The 19,309-nt window shown below is 41.8% G+C and overlaps 1 protein-coding gene across 1 annotated transcript in view; it reads left to right on the forward strand.

Moving 5' to 3' along the window:
* The window catches only part of SHC3 (SHC adaptor protein 3), a 72,166-nt gene extending 59,270 nt beyond the window's left edge, over positions 1 to 12,896 (forward strand). The window contains exons 8-12 of the mRNA XM_077816374.1: positions 1,513 to 1,670; positions 4,592 to 4,675; positions 7,344 to 7,538; positions 8,282 to 8,577; positions 12,768 to 12,896. Of these exons, the coding sequence (XP_077672500.1) occupies positions 1,513 to 1,670; positions 4,592 to 4,675; positions 7,344 to 7,538; positions 8,282 to 8,577; positions 12,768 to 12,896 (862 nt within the window). The remainder of the gene's footprint in view (positions 1 to 1,512; positions 1,671 to 4,591; positions 4,676 to 7,343; positions 7,539 to 8,281; positions 8,578 to 12,767) is intronic.
* The last annotated feature ends 6,413 nt before the right edge of the window (positions 12,897 to 19,309 follow it).

Here is a 19,309-nt window from a genome sequence, read left to right on the forward strand (position 1 = left end):
TTTGCCTGATCAATGTGGATTGGCCACAATCATTTTAAAATCACGTTTAAACATGGCCTCTAGGCTAAACGGTTTTAAAATTATAACGTCCTGCCCATACTGGCTAGTCAAACGCTTGTTAGAGATAGAGACAGGCGGCCAATTCAGAGGTGATGTATGCTATAGGAGGTATATGGCACATTGCTGAGTGAAACTAAGGGACACTAAATTGGTATAATTTACATAATGAGTGACCAGAACAAGTTGTAAATTACACCAGCTAAGAGTCATCTATTTGGCCCCACATCAAAGCACTATTTTAAGCATGGGTTTTAAATGGTTATGCCCTGGCCCATGTCCACACTGAAGGTCTTTAAGCTCTATTAGCCTAAATCTGTTTAAAATTTGTTTTTAAATCCAGCTTTATACCCAGTGTTGATGGAGCCTTGAAGTAATGCAAGTGGAGGAACTTCCCAGGGAGGTTGGAATCTATCCTGCAGGGTTTCTTTGTAAAGTTATGAATGTTCATGACAGATTTTGGTCTGCTCATTTTAGAGATTTTTCTTTTTTCTGCAAGTCATAAAGATCATCATAACCCTTATTTAAAGTCAAAGAAACAGGCTTTCTAAAAACACATAAATAGAGGTTAGGCTGCCCCTCCCATGAAAAAAGTGCACATTGAAGGGCAGAGTGGGAGGAAACCCTATGTGAGATTGTTCTAAAAAGGGGAAGTGGGTTTACCCCCTACCAAATTAGCCTATGGTTCTGCCTTCATACTGATTTTCACATCTCTTTCCCCCACCTCAGTCTCTGTCTACAGTAACATTTTTAGAAACTTTCCCACCAATGCTAGCACCATATCAGCTCCCTTGGTGTGAGCAACATTTTGGTTGGATGTATTCCTGAAGTTTTCATCACATGACATAATCTTTAATGAAAGATTAATCTTTAATTCCGGGAGACTCCAGGACAATCTTGGAATTTTGGCAACCCTACGCATAGTGAGTGTGGGTTGCTACCATTCTGATTTGGAAGAATTTTACCTTCCCTTTGCACTGATGCAAATGATAGCTTGATGTGCAATGAAACAGAGAATCAGGCCTATTGAATTCACCAAAGTCATTCCTGATTCACACCAGGGTTATTTAGATCAGAATTAGGCCCCAAGACATTATGAAGGATCCTTTTTTTTTTTATCATCAGTTAATCAATCAATCACACAAATAATACTACAAATAACATGGTAAATGTAACTAGGAAAGGTATTGTAAAGAAGTTTTTAATGGATGTCATTAATAGGGATATATATATAGGACCTGATCCAAAGCTCACTGAAGTCAATGAGAAGGCTCCCATCAACTTCAGTGGGCTTTGGATCAGCCTCATTACAGGGATGGAGTGCTGCTTGGTTCATCCTATTTTACTTTGTAAATGTCACTTAATTGTCAAAGGGCTGGGTAGTATATGGCCCATGTAGCTAGTACTACAGTGCTTCGAGTGCTGCAAGATGAATAACGTAATCCCTTTCTACAGGATGCAGAGTTTTGATGAACCTTGGATGGAGGAAAATGGAGAGCCAGCAGAACATCCCTATTACAACAGCATTCCTAATAAAATGCCTCCTACTGGTGGCTTTATTGATGCTAGATTCAAAACTAGGATCCCAAATGCCGCAGATACTGCTCAGGTCAGTGAAATGTTACCTGCTTAGCTTTCTTATTCAATCAAAAAATTTGAAAGCAGCATTTTATTTCCAGATCAATGCACTGACAATATTAAATACCTTGTAGCTTTTCATATATAACTGAATTGTTCTTTGGCAACTTATTTATTATTGCTTCATGTTCATTCATGTATTTAAATAAGAAATGAAACATGACTCTGTATTGTTTATTATTAAATTCTGGCTTGTCCTGCAATGGTTGTGCTGGGGGAGAAGAAGCTAAAGATGACCTCTTACCCATCACACCTGCTCAGTAGACAGGTAAAATCATAGGCTTCCAGATCACAGAATGCTAGGTGGGAGGCCAACATTTATTGTTCTCAGTAGGACATGGCTAAGTAACTAGGGAGAAATTATAAGGTCCCCACTCCCCGTTAATACACAGAAGGAAAGATAGTGTACACTGTTTCCTTTTGGACCAGCCCTATGGAGCTTTCTGAAAGCCCTATTGTACTATAGAGTCATTTTCCCTCTTTCTCTGGCCCCATTAACATTTAATTATTCAATTATATAATTTCAGTGGAACAACTTCACTAAGAGCTCCTCATCAGGATATCCCCTGCTCAATGGTTAGAGGAACTCACCTAAGAAGTGGCAAATCCCTGTTCAAATCCCTTCTCTTCATCAGGCAGAGGTGACTTGAACCAGGGGTCTCCCACATCCCATGTAAGTACCCTAACCACTGGGCTAATGGTTATAAGGGAAGTCCTTCTCCTCCACGTCCCTTCCCTGTTGTTTTGTGTGGAGTTGGTGGCCTCTGAGTACACCTAGTGGATTGGGCCCTTCCTGTTAGTTAGGTGGAGTAGTGCCTATCTTCCCCTGGTTCGTGTATCACTAGCAGAGCTAGGTGCCTCCCTGCAGCCTGGGTTTAGGCACCTATCTCTGTGAGGGGGCGAGGCTTAATACCCATCCATTTTATCAGCCTCTCCTATTAGCTAGATTAGGTGGCTTTGTGTGTTGCATTCTAAGCTGCCTATCTCTCCCCATTCATTGAATAGGAGCCGAGGTGCCTAACTCAGCTTTGTGGGTTGTAGTGTTGTTCCTGTGATTTTTCTAGGCACCTAACAGTTAGGTGTTGTGATGCTCAGTGTCACAGTTCCTACGTCGCTTTGTGGATCTGGGCCTGGCAGCCTGCAGAGCTATTCTCTTGGCTGACCTAGGCAGCTGGATCAGGTGGATCCTGTTAGCTCTAACCCAGGACATAAAAAAGGTTGAACCTCTGTATGAGGCGCCGGCAGCAGCAAATCCAGAAATAGCCGAGCTCAAGTACATGTCCTGATAGAAAGTTTATTTAAAGAGGTACCATTGCCTTATAAATCACATTCCACCCCCCATCCCCCCCGTTATTATTACATGGAACACCTGAGAATGCTATAACTGAACATGTCTAGGGAGGGGACTTTTTTACACATTCTTCCATTTGCTTGCTTTGTGCAACTTATTTTTCGTATAGACAAACTTGGCTATTTCTCCTGTATAGTCACTATCCCCTGCTGTATGTATGACTCTTTCCCGCCACAATAGGGGAGAGAAACATTTTTTGAAACAGGATACTTTGATTCTAACCGAATCAATTGGCAGAGGGACTCATGGGCAGGGGTAGCACCTGAAACTACTTTTAGCTAGTTTTTTAATTGACTAATATTTCAACCTGGTGGTGCCCCCTTAAGTTAACAGTAAAGGAAACCCCAGGAAAGGGTAATTTGGATGCCATCCAGTTGTTTGTGTGCTGGGTTAAGAACAGGGCACTTCAACAGGGCTGCTTTCAACTACCTGAAGGGGGGGTTCCAAAGAGGATGGATCTAGACCTCTTTTCAGTGGTACCAGATGACAGAACAAGGAGTAATGGTCTCAAGTTGCAGTGGGAGAGGTTTAGGTTGGATGTTAGTAAAAACTTTTTCACTAGAAGGGTAATGAAGCACTGGAATGCGTTATCTAGGGAGGTGGTAGAATCTCCTTCCTTTGAGGTTTTTAAGGTCAGGCTTGGCAAAGCCCTGGCTGGGATGATTTAGTTGGGGATTGGTCCTGCTTTGAGAGCGGGTTGGACTAGATGACCTCCTGAGGTCCCTTCCAACCCTGATACTCTATGATTCTTACAGGCCAATCCTACTGTTCTCATTCAGGCAAAAATACAAGGATTGGGCTCAAAGTGTGTGCTCCTTCAAGCTGATTCATGAAGGCAGGTCCCTGCACCTATATGGAGTCCCACTGACTTCAGTGGGGATGAGCAACTATAAGACGCTGCCCATATTGACCCTACTGAAATCAGTGTGGCTCTGCCGGTCTGAGTGGAACAGCACTCAACATCTGAGCCAAAGATCATAATGTTGGTGGCACATCTGTATTTAATTCCCAGAGATGCCTTGTCTGATGAGAACCCCCTCCCACCATACAGTCAGTAGTTTCCAGAGAGTGAATCTTTCTGTTAATCCTTTTGAAGACGCTTACTCATTCTTGTATTCCAGCATCTGTTTCCTGCAGAGCATCCTCAATAGGTGGTCAGGGTTTGCCAATAAAGAAGGCTGCACTGGATGAGAATATTTTATAGACACACCTGATGTTGTCATTGAGGTTTACAAGGGTGAATAAAAGCAGGAAGGAGTGAGATTTTCATGAAGGTCACTCACACTATCATGAGCTCTAGCTCACGAAAGCTTATGCTCAAATAAATTTGTTAGTCTCTAAGGTACCACAAGTCCTCCTGTTCTTTTTACAGTCAAGACAGAATACTCAATCATAGTGTCATGCATAAGGAATGAAAAGAAGACTAGGTTTAAGTAGAACAGAACCAAAAAAAGCCTCAAAGATGCACACTGCATCACAGTGTTTTAAAGGAAGGAGTAGTTGAAGAATTGTTGTTTGTATGTCCACTGTAGTCTGCAACAGCAGCAGGAAGAGAACAAACATACTACCAGAGTCGACACTTTGGAGACAAATTCAGCGAAGATTGGCAGCCTGCTCCTGTTAAACAAGGTGAGTTAAACTTTAAAGTAATTATACTTCTCAAAGGGTATGTCTGCACTGCTGCTGCGTTGTTTTTTTTTGTTGTTTTTTTTTTGAGAGTATCACAGGCTGGGTCAACTGACTCAGGATTATGGGGCTTGCACTACAGGGCTAAAAATGGCAGTGTAGATGTTCCTGCCAGGGCTGGAGCCTGGGCTCTGAAATCTGGCAAGTGGGGAGGATTTCAGAGCCTGGACTCCATCCCGAGCAGGAACTGTCGATACTGCTGTCTTTAATCCCACAGTGCAAGCCCGTGAGCCCAAGTCAGTTGACACAGGCTCTGAAACTCACTGAGGTGTTTTGTTTTATTTTTTAGTGTAGACATTATGTAGGCCCCAATCATAGAGTTTGACTTGATTGGGTGGATTGGGGCCATAAGGTGAAAGTCTGATACATGAAAATATTGCAGCAAGACACTATAGTTAATTGATAGTTTCTCTCCTCCCTTAAAGTGAATTTTAGCGTCAGTGTTTGTGATAGGTATTGGATAAACAGCTCTGGGAACTGAAATCCAATGTATATCCTGAAAAACAAACACACACACACGCCTGTGTGTGTGTGTTTCAGAATATACATTGGATTTCAGTTCCCAGAGCTGTTTATTTAATCAGTGATTTTGGATGCCTTAATCTTTGGCTGCCCAACTTGACACACCTTTAAGGGGCCTCATTTTCAGGAGGTGGGTGGTCAGCACTTTCTGAAAATCTGACCTTTTGAAGGTGTCTCCAGTCGTGTCCTACAAATCAAATCAGGCAACCAAAATCAGTAGTTACTTCTGACAATGTAGGGGTGTGTGTGTGTGTGTTTATACCCAGGATACACTCTGGACTGGTGAATAGCTGTGACACCCATGCTTTCTAACCTTTACACTACTTTGCTGTTGCCTCCACTCCTGGACTGCTCACAAACAGCCAGCCTCCACCCTAAACCCCGCTTTGCATCCAGCATTTATAATGGTGTTAGATATATAAAAAAGTGTTTTTAATTTATAAGGGGGGTTGCACTCAGAGGCTAGCTATGTGAAAGGGTTCACCAGTAAAAAAAGCTTGAGAACCACTGCTCTAGCATGTAAGTCACTCCCAGCTATGTCTGTGTGCACTTGCAACCTGCTGGTCACAGGCTTTCACTAACCTGATTTACACTGGAAGGTGACCACAGCACACCTCTGGTCCCAGACTTTTCCCCAGAACTGTACATCTTCTACTGCTCACTCCTCTCCTGGACAATACAAGCTAATATAAAGTCTGCTATTTTATTAATAGAAATGATATACACATATCCTGTTATCTCAAATGGAGTTTCCCAAACACTTCAATTCAAACACACTGGTCTATATAAAACAATCAAACAAGTTTATTAACTACAAAGATATAGGATTTTAAGTGAATTCAAGTAATGAGGCATAAAATGGTTACAAGAGAAATAAAGATAAAATGCCTAACTTAACAAACTATGTTATATTCAAAGCAAAGTTTCTGTCATCACATGCTCTCAGTAGTCTTGCTGGCCAAATTTCTAGACCAGGGCTCTCATCTTCTGTGTAATGGCTGCTTCCTTTGTTCCTTCACAGTCAATCAATGGACAGAGAGTAAGAGAGGAGGAGGAGGGGTGTCATTTTTATAGTCAGTCCCCCTCTTAGAAATGTTTCCAGCTGAGAGTCAGGAGACAAAAACTCTAAGGGTATTATATCTCCTGCTGGTTTTCCCACCCGTTGGAACTCCCTTTGTTTTCCGCTTAAATGCAGATTAAGCAGAGCACACATTCTTTTGTTTTAGACAGACCTGTTTGCCATTTTCTGTTTGGGCAGGGCTGTGGTTTGGAACATGGAACTGTACAGTGGAATTTTATAACTTTATGTACAATGTTGTTCAGGACAATTATTGGCCAGTAAATTATGAGTTTTTAAATTATACCTTACAAGGCATACTTTGTACAAAGATTATTACAATAATGGTCAAAGGGTGAATACAGGGGTACAGACCATCACAGTGTCTGTGCTTGCACATATGTGCATGTATGAGCTGAGTTGAGCAAATTATTTGTAACAAATAATTGATTTCTAAAATTTTCCTGTTTTGCTTTTTGTGAATGTCATGAACAAATCATAATATTCTGAAATATATTCATTATTCAGAATTTTTATGCACGTCTTCATGAAATTTTCCCCTCATTTGACTAGTTTGCAGTATTGTTTCAGATATTTGATATTTAAATTTCAAAACTGATGCTGTGTTGGTTGGTTCTCTGATTGCATGACATGAGTAACTAACCAATGCTGTCCCAGTTTTGAATATTCCAATCAAATACAGCCAGTAGTCAGGCTTAAAATTCACTTTCCTCCTGTATTTGTGCTAGTAAACAATAGGCAGAAAGTGAAGACAAAAGGACCATGAACGCAGTCAAATCAAAATCAGTTTTGAATTTGAATGACTATTCGAGAACGATTTTTCCAATGTGCCAAGCTCTAATAGACAGGCATGTTGTTTGTTGTTTGTCTTTTCATCTCTCTTTCCAGAGACTGTTGAGTCTGCACTTTGGTTAGTGGCACCTCCTATGTTTGTTCTAAACAATGCTGCTTTATCCTTCCAAATGCGATGTTAAAGAGAGGGAGGGGAAATAAGTCTTTTGAATTTTCCAGGGTCCTTGGACATTTACAGCGTGCCAGAAGGGAAGCCTCAGGTAACCCCAACGGGAGAGGTGCCAGCTTATGTGAACACCCAACATATAAACATGGAAGCTCTACTTGCACTTCAGGCAGATGCTGAAAGTGCATTCAGTGGAACAAAAGAGTGTACCAAAGACAGCAGTCCAAGAAAAGATCTGTTTGATATGAGTGAGTTCCCTTTTAACTCTCACCTCTAATAACAGATCTTACATAATTAGTCTTTTATTTTGGACCAATAGAATTGCCATTTATTCATTCCTAAAACGGGTTGAATTAATGAACATGATCCATATCTTTCTGAGTTTGAAATGATGGGTTCTTATAGTTTTGAAGCTAAACCAAGGTAAAAGGTGTTAACCTGCATCTACCCTAGGAAGAAGGCTGGGCTCTAACCTAGATCACACTGATCTAACCTAGACCTCTTTTCCTAATTTAGGATGTAGACTCATGGTCTTATCATAGTATGTAATTAAACATCAGGGATCTTTGTTAAATTAATACTCTGTTTTGAAAAGAGAGCAGATATCTGTGTAATATAAGTGACTATGCAGATTATGCAGTTCATTTAAAATGAATTCCTCCTAACTAACTGGCCAGACAATAAGAGAGATCTGGTCCTGTCCAGAACATACAAATACCAGCTACCTACAAATATATGACCATTAGCAATTACTCCAAAAATGTCAAAATTGTCTCTGATTTTAATATATTTGTTTACAAACAACGTTCTCTAAGTTCTTAATATATTATATAAACTAGTAATACACCATACTGTGTTTGTTCTTCTTAAGGATAAATGGAAGTAGCTATTACAAGAAAATAAACCAGGGTTAAAAAGACTGGAATTGTATTTTTTTGTAATGCAGTTTACCTGTGACTGATCTTGCACTTGTTTCTGTACCTGTAACCAGAACCTTTTGAAGATGCTCTCAAGAACCAGGCCACTGGGCCTGCGCTGAATAAGGCTACCTCGGTCGAGTGTACTAGTCCTCCGTTACCCAGAGCAGCTAACTGCGCTATAATGGATGAACTGCATACAGAGCCTTGGTATCAAGGAGAGATGAGTAGGAAAGAAGCAGAACAGCTGTTAAAGAAATGTGGAGACTTCCTGGTCAGGAAAAGCACCACAAATCCAGGCTCCTATGTGCTGACTGGTATGCACAATAGACAAGCCAAACACCTTCTTTTAGTGGATCCGGAAGGAACTGTAAGTATTGACTCCTGGATGACAGTAAAAAAGTGTCCGACTCTATATATTTTCCGTAAGCCAGAAAATGAACCCTATTTATAACACTTATTTGTTATTACAGGCATTTGTAAGGTTCCCATCACCTAACTTAAATCTCAACTCACGATGCTTAGCTGAAGAACTGCTGCAGCATTTCTACATGGATAGGTAGCTCTGACACCACTTCCTCTAGTCTAGTCCTCAGTGCAGTACAGGGGCGGTCAAAGGTATTAAGTTCCTTTTGTGGCCCCCAGATCCCTTGGCTGTCTGGGGAGCAGTCTGGTCCCTTGCATTAGTTAGAACAGCCTTTGCACTGCTCTTATTTCCACCCAGCTGCCTGAGGCCCCAATCAGTTGTTCTGATAAAAGTGATCTCCAGAGAGTAGGGGCGTGACTTCCTTCTCTGGGACTAGGTTCTGACGCAGGCTTGGGAGAGAAATGGCATACTCTGTCTCTCTGCTACCTGAGGATTCCCTTAGCAGGTTAAATTGGCTTTCTAGCAGCAGAGCAATATAAAGTAGCCAGAGCTGGGTATGAAAACTGGTCCTTGGTATTTTTGTAGCTGCCCATCACTGAAAAAGTAAGCAGATGACACAAAAATAGGGGGAGTGGAAAATAATGAAGAGGACAGGTCATTGATTCAGAGATCTGGATCACTTGGTAAACTGGGTGCAAGGAAATAATATGTTTTAATACAGCTAAACTTAAATCTATATCTATTTCTATATCTATCTAGGAACAAAGAATGAAGGCCATACCTATAAAATGGGGGACTATATTCTGGGAAGCAGTGACTCTGAAAAAGATTTTGGGGTTGTGGTGGATAATCAACTGAACATGAACTCCTAACGTAATGCTAGGGGCAAAAGATCTAATGCTATCGTTGGATGCATAAACCAGGGAATCTCAAAAAGGAGTAGAAAGGTTATATTTGGCACTGGTGCGACTGCTGCTGGAATACTGTGTCCAGTTCTGCTGTCCACAATTCAAGAAGGATGTTGGTAAATAAGAGAGGGTTCAGCGAACAGATTCAAGAATGATTAAAGGATTAGAAAACATGCCTTACAATGATAGACTTAAGGAGCAAAATCTATTTAGCTTAACAAAAAGACAGTTAAGGGGTGACATGGGTGCAGGCTAAAACTCTCTTCATGGGGAGCAAATATTTAATAATGAGTTCCTCAGTCTGGCAGAGAAAAATATAACATGATCCAGTGTCTGGAAGTTGAAGCTAGACAAATTCACTGGGAAGTAAGGTGCACATTTTTAACAGGTGAGAGTTATTAACCAATGGAACAATTTACCAAAGGTCATGGTGGATTCTCCATCACTGACAATTTTTAGATCAAGATTGGATGTTTTTCTAAAAAATCTGCTCTAGGAATTATTTTGGGGAAGTTCTCTGGCCTGTGTTCCACAGGAGGTCAGACAGATGATCACAATGGTCCTTTCTGGCTTTGGAATCTATGCATCTGTGAGTTTGTGAAGGGGCTCCACCTGATATGGGAGGGTGGAAAGCAACATATTTCAGTTCCCTGTTCTGAGTGGCTTACCCGTCTGGCACTTAATACAATACTTTCTATTCCTGTGTAAAATGCTAGTTTAAATAATAAGAATCAGAGCAACAGGTTCCTGACAAAATAGTGTATATGGTATACATACAGAAGGACCAATCCTACTGGGCCTTACTTCTACTGACTTCAACAGAGAAACTTGCATAAGGCCAGCAGGGTTTGATTCACAAAAGCTTTGACTAGAGAAGGCTGCTGTACGTGCTGTCATTGTATTTGCCACAGGAGGGCAGTCAAAGAATATTATTAAGATGTTTTCCATTATAACTGGATTACTCCTGAGGTTACATGTGCTTGTGTCAGCCTCGACAAGCCAGCGGAAATGAGTGCTGAATCTCTGAGATATGAACCTCTTTGACTCACTGACTGAAAGTTTACCAGTGTTTTGTGACTCCTGCAGAAGGGCCTTTTGGTTTATCATACAAATAGCTACCTTTCAAGTGGGATGCCATGAGGATTAAGTAGTAGGGTCCTATCATACCTTTAATGCACAAGCCTGCAATATGGCTGGTGCAGAGACGCAGTGTCCTGGTTGGAGTTCTGGTAGGCAGGGAGCATGGGGCCATTGCTACACAGGGGTGCACCATATATTCCCTTCTGTGCATGACCAGGATATTGGCCTCACATCCCTCCACTCCTTCCTCTTAAGGCAACATGAGTCTGCTCCCCTCCCTGCATGAAGATCTCCTTGCATCACCTCTCTCACTTGAGTCCATTTGTAATACATCTCTGAGTCACAATGGCTATGCTGCTTCCTCCTTGCTCTGGGGCTGGGGGGAGTAGTAATTTACTGGTGGTCTATATGAATACTTAGCAAATTACAGCACTCACCCCCAGTCCCACCCCTGTGCTTAGTGCCAGCCAGCAAGAAGTGATGGAAGATCCAAGGATCCCTTCCCAAGATACCTCCTGCAGGTGAGGAGTAGTTGAGATGTCTTACCTGGTATCTGCTACCCATTTGGGTTCAAGATCCATGTAACCTGTGCAGGGATGGAAGGAGGTTCTGATTTCTGTAACAGGGTAGCCTGCCTCTTTAAGGGCCAGGAGGGCTTGGGTCAGCCAGCTCTGTTCAGTTAGCCCCACTCCGTTGTACTTATGCTGAGTGTGAGGTTTAAAAGGAGGAAAGCCAGTGGCTGCTTGCTGGCTGGGGAGGAGATTCCCTGAGCCAGAGATGGGTCTTTTCAAACTTGACTCCCCAAGTGGGAGGCCCTGGAATTGTTGCTTGATAGAAAGTGAGAGGCAACTGCAGAGTTGCAGGTGGTAAGAGAGTGGCAGTGAGCAGGAGGTTCCTGCAGCAGAACCTTGACCATGGGGGAGGGCTTGAGCCTAGAAGCCAGAGGCAGAGGGCTGAAGAAAGTTGAGGACCAGGGGAGTAGTAGAGGGGTTTGCCTGCTGACCTCCCAAGCTGGAGAATAGAGCGTGCTGAGAGAGTGCTGGACCCTCTCCTGGGGAAGAAAGGACTACAGATAGGAAGACTGGAAGCTTCCTTCTGGGAAGAGCAAGAGACAGACTCTAGCTAGAAGGGGCTGAAGTGGCTACTTCAGGGGTGAAAGTAATTTAAAGGACTTACTGGTATGCCTGAGTAGGGGGCGAGGCCTCAACCGGAAGGGGCGAGGCCTTTAAATCCCCGGGCCCTTTAAATCGAGATTTAAAGGGCCCAGGGCTGCAGCTGTGGTAGTGGCATCTGGGAGCCCCAGGCCCTTTAAATCATTGCCAGAGCTACCAGCTGCGAAGGCAGTTGGGAGCCCCGGGGCTCCCGGCCACTGTTGCTACCCCGGGGCTCCGACGGCGATTTAAAGGACCCGGGGCTCTGGCCGCTGCTACCACAGCAGAGCTCCAGGCCCTTTAAATCGCCGATGGAGCCCCCGGGGGGGTCCTGGCTGCCAGGGGCTCCAGCAGCGGGGCTCGGGACACCTTACTTTGGGATTAACCTCATTTAAATCAGTGAGACTTCTCATGTGGTAATAGACAACTTGGGGTCTACTCAGAATGCAGTTGGTCAGAAAAATATTTTTTTTGGTTGACAAACACCAAAATATTTCATTAATATTGCCTACATTTTCAGCAGACATGTTTAACTTTTTGATGAAAAACCAAACCCCAAATATTTTTCAGATTTTTGGCAACACCAAATGAAAAAATTTGGGCCAAAAATTGCCTATCCCCAGGAGGTTTGGATTTTGTTTGAAATGTTTTGGTTTCAATTTTTCAACAAAAAATTGAAAATGTTTGCAGAGAGCAGACACTATCTCCAAACTGTTTAATTTGATCAGAAAGTCAATGTTGTAAGTTGTGATGGAAAATCTTCAACAAGGCCTATTCAGTGTGAGGAAATGTGACCAATAAGAGAGCAGACAAAACAGAAGTTTGGAGAGAAGTGAGGGAGCAGGAGACAAAACAACTAATTTGTAGATGAAAAACCTCCATTGACTCTAATGGGAGGAGGCTCAGACCCTTAAAAATGTGTGTGTGTGTGTGTGTGTGTGTAAACAGATATAAAAGGAAAATATTTTGTCTTATTTTCAGTTAACTTTCATTTAATGGTAAAGGAAAGATTGGTCTGTATTTAGCTTTTACTTTTCCATGCTCTTCTTTTAAGGTTCGTACAAAGGATCGTGTATTTGACAGCATAAGCCATCTCATCAACCATCATCTTGAGAACAATTTGCCAATAGTTTCTGCTGGAAGTGAACTCTGCCTCCAGCAGCCAGCTGAGAGGAAACAGTGACCCATGGTGACATGTTCAGCATTTGTAAGCTATAACCACTGCAGTGGACACTGCAAACCTGGAAACATGTACATTAAAAAATACACACATCTATCTATCTATCTATCTATCTATCTATCTATCTATCTATCTATCTATCTATCTATCTATCTATCTATCTATCTATCTATCTATCACCAATATGTTTTCTTGAGCTTTAAAAAGCCCCATCCCATACAGTACCATTTGAAATTTCTTACTGCTATATGCAGACATGAAGTCTGATTAAAAACACAGACAGATTTCTTAAAATATAATTTCAATAAAATTATTCTGATTCTGTAATGTGAATATTGACCCTGTATATACATACATTATATATAAATACAGTAATATATTTATATTTTTCAAGTCAGTCTGTTGAAGGTATGGAACTAATGTTCTGTGCCATGTGTTTTTAACTGAAAAAGATGCCCATTGTGATTGTTCAGATAAAAATAGAATTCAACAGTCTCATTTCCTTGAGAATACAATATTAGAAGTCTTATTTGTAGTTTTATCTAATAAGCACAATTATGGTGAGAACACAGGCGGATTACATTGGTTAAATACCAGTCGAGGGGATTAAATTCAGCAGCTAGTATTCTAACATAGGAAATTTAGCTTGAAACAATTTTTAAAAGTATTATTCAGTGTCACTGAGTTCAAAAGCATTTTCTCTTTCTGATGTCCAGTTTGAATTCTTATATGATGCTACTCAAGATATTTGTAACTTGCTTTGACAATGATTTGGTGTGATCTCTGTGTACAAGGTGTATGCATTTGATTTTTCTAACCATAATATTATTGCACTAATATTCTGCAGCTTTGATTTATTAAATTCAACACTAAGATTATTTACAAATAGTTCACTTCTTGTGCTAAAGAATTAATTGTTTTTGACTGCCAGTCACCAATGAGATGTATACATTGACTAAAAGGGTTCAAACTGGTTGCTTTTTTAAATATATTTGGTGCAAGATGCTTTGGTCAAAGACACGGCTGAAAAAAAATTTTTCTCATAGAACAATGACAAAAATGAATACCTAGAATGTTAGTCCATTTAAATGATCTAACTTGGATTCACTTAGTTTTTGTGTGTCTCTCCCTAAGGTACAGCTTCAAGTTAACCTTTAGCAAGTGATTGTTTTTATAGATGTATTGGTTGTCTCTAATGAGCAGTGTGGAAAAAAACTGATATACATTAAGTTGCTTTTTTAGCAGGTATTTCATTAACATTTGGTATTGGGGTGTGTACATTGAAAAGTGCATTCTGTCCAACACACACACACTTCATTAATTTGCCTTTCTTTTGGAATGGACTTTGTCTTTCAGTTATACATATCTAACTGAGGGCCAAATTCAGCTCTCTGTTTAATGGATGCAACTCCCATAGACTTCAGTGAAGGTTGCACCGCTGTAACTGAGAGCAAAATTTAAACTTCAGTATTTCTAAGTCAGAAATTCAAACCAAGTTTCAGGATTTGATTAATAAAGGCCCTGATTAAGGAAGGTACTTACACGTATGTCTACCCTCAAGTATATTAGTTCAGTTGAAGTCAATAGGACCTGTCATGTCCTTAAAGTTAGACATGTGCCTAAGTATTTTGCTGAAATGGGGCCAAGTTGACTTCAGGATTTGCTTTAGAATCCATTCCTAGGATGGCTGTTTTAAAACTCCCAAATAATGTCCTCCTTGTGCCATGGACTACGCAAAGGACATTACTTTGCAAGTTTGTTTAGGATTAATCTCTAATTTCGAAAAGGAATCCCACAGCTGGTTTAGAGCTCACTACCTGAAAAGAGCTATCAGAGGAAGAACTGACTTTCAAAGATTTTTGAGAATTTAAAATTACATTTTCACCTCTAATCTCCCCATCTCAGCATGTTTCACTTCCCAATGCATTCCCACAACTAGCCCCTATTTCCCTGTCTACCAGAGGTGAAAATAATCCCGTACGGTCCAGTATGACATACTGGCAAGAGCCAGTACGCCGTGCCGGACTGGACCGGCTTCACCAGGCTGGCTCTTTAAAGGGCCCAGGGCTCCCCGCAGTGACTGGAGCCCTGGGCCCTTTAGAGCACTGCCTGAACCCTGCTGCTGGAGCCCCAGGGTAGCAGCAGCAGGGCTCCAGTGGTGATTTAAAGGGCCCGGAGCTCTGCTGCGGTAGTGGTGGCCGGAGCCCGGGGCCCTTTAAATCGCCCCTGAGCCCTGGGGCTCCCAGCTGCTTCTGCAGCTGGGAGCTCCGGGGGTGATTTAAAGGCCTGGGGGCTTCCAGCCGCAGCTGGAGCCCTGGGGCCTTTAAATCTTGATTTAAAGGGCCCGGGTATTTAAAGGCCCTGCCTCTTCCGGTTGAGGCCATGCCTCTTCCAGTTGAGGCCACGCCCCCCTGCTCAGGAATCCGGAGTACCGGTAAGTCCTTTTAGTTACTTTCACCCATGCTGTCTACCTGAAACTTCCCAGCCTATGTTGATCCCTTCCTGGAACTCTTTCAGCCATTCAAGACGCACCCTAGCTGGTGTCTCACACTAAGTTACTCATCTGGCTTCTCTCTTGGATCCCCACTAATCACTTCCTGACACATCTTTACATCTAGGCCGCAGAGGCTGATTATCACAAGCACTTCCCCGTGCAGCTGTTGTTGCAGCTTCTCTGCATCAGACCACACCCAAATTTTCTTTCCTCACCCCTTCCCTATCTGTGGGAGGAATCAGTTCTTCTTTATGCCTCGTAGTAGGCAGGGAATTATGGCAGCATCTTTTCCTTCTCCTCCTTGCTGTGATGATATAGCTGTTTGCTTCAGTTCCCATCTCCTCTGCACAGAACAGTAGGTTTGGGTGAGAGCAGAGAGCACAGGAAAGGAGTCAGATGCATCAGAACACTCCCCACTGGCATGGATGGAGATCTTCAGCTTAGGTCTGCCCTATTCCATGCAGGAACACGGAATGCTGAAATATGGAGGTACTTAAGTAGCACCCTATCTGGTAGCCGTGACCATGATTTTAGGAAAGAAAAGTCTTGTTTTGCTTTTTCTGTGATTATACTGTGCAAAGTGACTCTGTAAAATTTGCATCTTGTGGTTAGGGCTAAATTAAGGCAATCCAAGGCCCCACGCACACACCCTCCAATGGGTTCCCTCTTTGGGGTAGCAGCAAGTGTCAGAGTGAAGACGTATGGAACAAGCACACCTCTGAGAGTTATTGTTTCAGGCTCTGTATAGACTCAGACAGGCACTGGTTACCTTTGGGTCACAATTTCAAGCTTTTCTTAGTGTTCATGAGGGCTATTTTTAAAATCAAATGAAAGCTGAGATTCTGACTTCCTTGTGTCACTCTAGGAGGTGGGACATGACCCTGATAGTACCTATGCTTTAATCTGGCACAGCCTGTGGTTCTATTTTTATCATCTTTCAATAATTCCATATCACATTTATGAGTTCATTAGTAAAACAATGTTGTCTCTAATTTGTGGCCCTGAAATCTCTAACTGAGATTGAAAGTCAAACTGGATTCTTTCTGGTCTGTGCATCACCGTGCGTAGGAAAGATTCAACAGTGAGAATGGTTGAAACTTTCTCGATGAAAATTCTCCTGTCAGAAAATGTGGTTTTGTCTAAATTTCTGCAGAAAAATGTAGATTTAGACAGTTTTTTTGAATTTATGATTGGAGGAATCAAAGGGAAAAAAATTCACTTTGAGTTGACGTGTCAGAATGAAATGTTGGTTTGAAACTAAAAATGCCATTTCAAATGTTGATTTGTTTCATTTATATTAAAGTGTCGAAATTCTCTGTTTCAACATTTCCAATTCAAATCTTTTCAAAAATTTTTGTTCCATGACACTTTTTGCTATTTTGACTTTCCGTTTGATGCAGAATGGAAACTTATTGTGAAATGTCAAAATTTCCTGAGGGATTTAGTTAGAATTTAGCTAGCAATTCTGTTTGGCTTATTCTGCTATAACAGAGTGTAACTAACTATCAAAACTAAAGTTGTTTGTACACAATTTGAAAGGAAAAACATGGACCCCAATCCTGCAAACTTTTAGGGCAGGTCTACAATACCACTTAAGTCAGCGGTTCCCAAACTGCAGGTCGGGACCCCAAAGTGGGTTGTCATTCCCTTTGAATGGGATCGCCAGGGCTGGCTTAGACTTGCTGAAGCCCAAGCCCACTGCCCAGGGCTGAAGCCAAAGCCCTAGGACTTCAGTCCTGGGCAGCAGAGTTCAGGTTGCAGCCCCCCTCCCCACCAGGGCGGTGGGGCTTGTTTGGGCTCAGGCTTTGGTCCTGGGGTCGTGAGTAATTTCTGTTGTCAGAAGGGTGCAATGAAGATTGAGAACCCCTGGCTTAAGTTGATCTAATTTACATCGCTCAGGGGTGTGAAAAAGCCCTCTCACCCCCAAGCGATGCAAGTTTTGCACTGTCCACAGCAGCACTATGTCAGCGGGAGATGCTCTCCTGCCGACATAGCTTCTTGCCGAGGTGCAGTAATTATGCTGACGGGAGAGCGCTCTACTGTCAGCATAGTGCATCTTCACCAGACACACTACAGCATCAGTGCAGCCGCACTGATGTAGCACTGTAGTGTAGACTTGCCCTTAGTTATGTCAGTAGCACACAGGAGATAATGCATGGAGACTACTTGCATAAACGAACACTAATCATCTGAGTAAATGTTTGAAGTTCAGATTTCTAGTTTATTTAGCTTTTTTAAAAACAGTCTTTTCCCTCAAAACAACTGAATAGCAATCCATTTTTACATGTTTGTTTATTATTACTACAGCTGGGACACTAAAAGATTTTTACACATTTATTTCACTTTATTTAAAATGCACCGGTGTCTCAACACTTCCTTCTTTAGGTCTTAAGGACTTTGCATGAAACCGCAACACTTTGCACTTGGTACTTTGCACAAGTGTAAGATGATTGCAAAAGTTGTAAGGCTAAGGAGAATCAGGCCCCACCTACTTCCAGCCATCTCACAGGAGACTTTTAGCGTGCTACAACACAGGGAGAAGAGTGGCTTCCGTGGTACTTAAAAGCATGCATGATTGCAGAGCTAGGCACCTGCTTAGGTGATTTTGAAAATCCCATTAGGTGTCTATCTGCATCCTTAGCTACCTAAATACCTTTGGAAATTTGGCCCACAGAATAAAGTGACAGGAGATGGTGCATGAATGAAAGCATTTTAAACGTATTAAAATAAACTTGTAAAAGAATCTTTTGCGTTGTCCCAGTTGTAGTCTTCATAAACTGGCAATCAATCAGCTGTATGTAACAGACCCTTTTCCTAACTTACCGTTTTTTAGATCAAATGGGTACAGTGAAAACATGAGAGATTTGCAGGAATATTGTAACCATGTAATTGTAATTGCACACGAACACAACCTTTACTTTATTTTCTGAAATTGTAAATAGGCCCTCTGAAAGCTTTAACACATGCTTTGAAAATCAGCCTTCAGATAGGTGGCAAGGAGACACAGAATGATGGGGTGCTTTTACTGAATTCTCAAGAATGTTTCATGGGCTACATCTTCCACTATAATTAAGCTACTTTGAGCAGCTTTAGTGGCATGAAGAAGCTGGAAACTTGGCAAATCTGCGCAGCTCACAATTTCCCTTGGTGAGGTAGTACTGGGGTAGGGAGAATTACTAGAGAAAAGGGGGGCCTGAGCTATGGTGATTCCCAGCTGCTGGAATGGATCCTTGTGTGATCCATCACCTGCTCTTGTTGCTGCTCATTGGATTTGGTCCTGTATGTGAAAATAACAGAATAAGGATATAAATAGATGAATGCAGGGCCCAGTCCTGCTCTCATTAAAATCAGCGAGCAGTTTGCTCATGACTTCTGTGGAGGGAGGCACGATTAAACCCTTCATGATGGGGAGAGTTCAATCCTGTGAAGTGTTTCCAACCCCAAACATTCAAAAATTATGAGTCAGGCCCAAAAAATCAGGATATGGGCTTAAAATTATGAGATTTTTAAAAAATCATAATTGTGGGGTTTTATTTTCTTTCTGGTGTCTCAGGCTTTAGGTTTTATGTTTTCAAGCTCCCCCCCCCCCCTCTAAAAAGGCAACTTTTTAGAATGAAAGATGAGATTAGCACATCATCCCATGATTCAAGGAGCTGGGATTTTACAAAAACAAAAACAAACAAACAAAAGAGAGCCAAATTTGTGAGACACATGACAAAACCATGAGTATTGCAACACTGGAGTGTCCTCAGTTTCTTCCTAAGGGGTAGTTGAGGATGTTCAGAACTATGTAGGAAGCTACGGGTACCTTGCAGTAGCAGGCCTATTGTCTAGACGCATTCCAAATTATGTGTGAGGACAGCTAGAATCTGCCCATCAGTTTGGTTTTCATTTATGTTACAATTGTGCGAACCATGTGCAA

The sequence above is a fragment of the Eretmochelys imbricata genome, chromosome 5 (assembly GCF_965152235.1).
Source record: "Eretmochelys imbricata isolate rEreImb1 chromosome 5, rEreImb1.hap1, whole genome shotgun sequence".
Lineage (NCBI taxonomy): Eukaryota > Metazoa > Chordata > Testudines > Cheloniidae > Eretmochelys > Eretmochelys imbricata.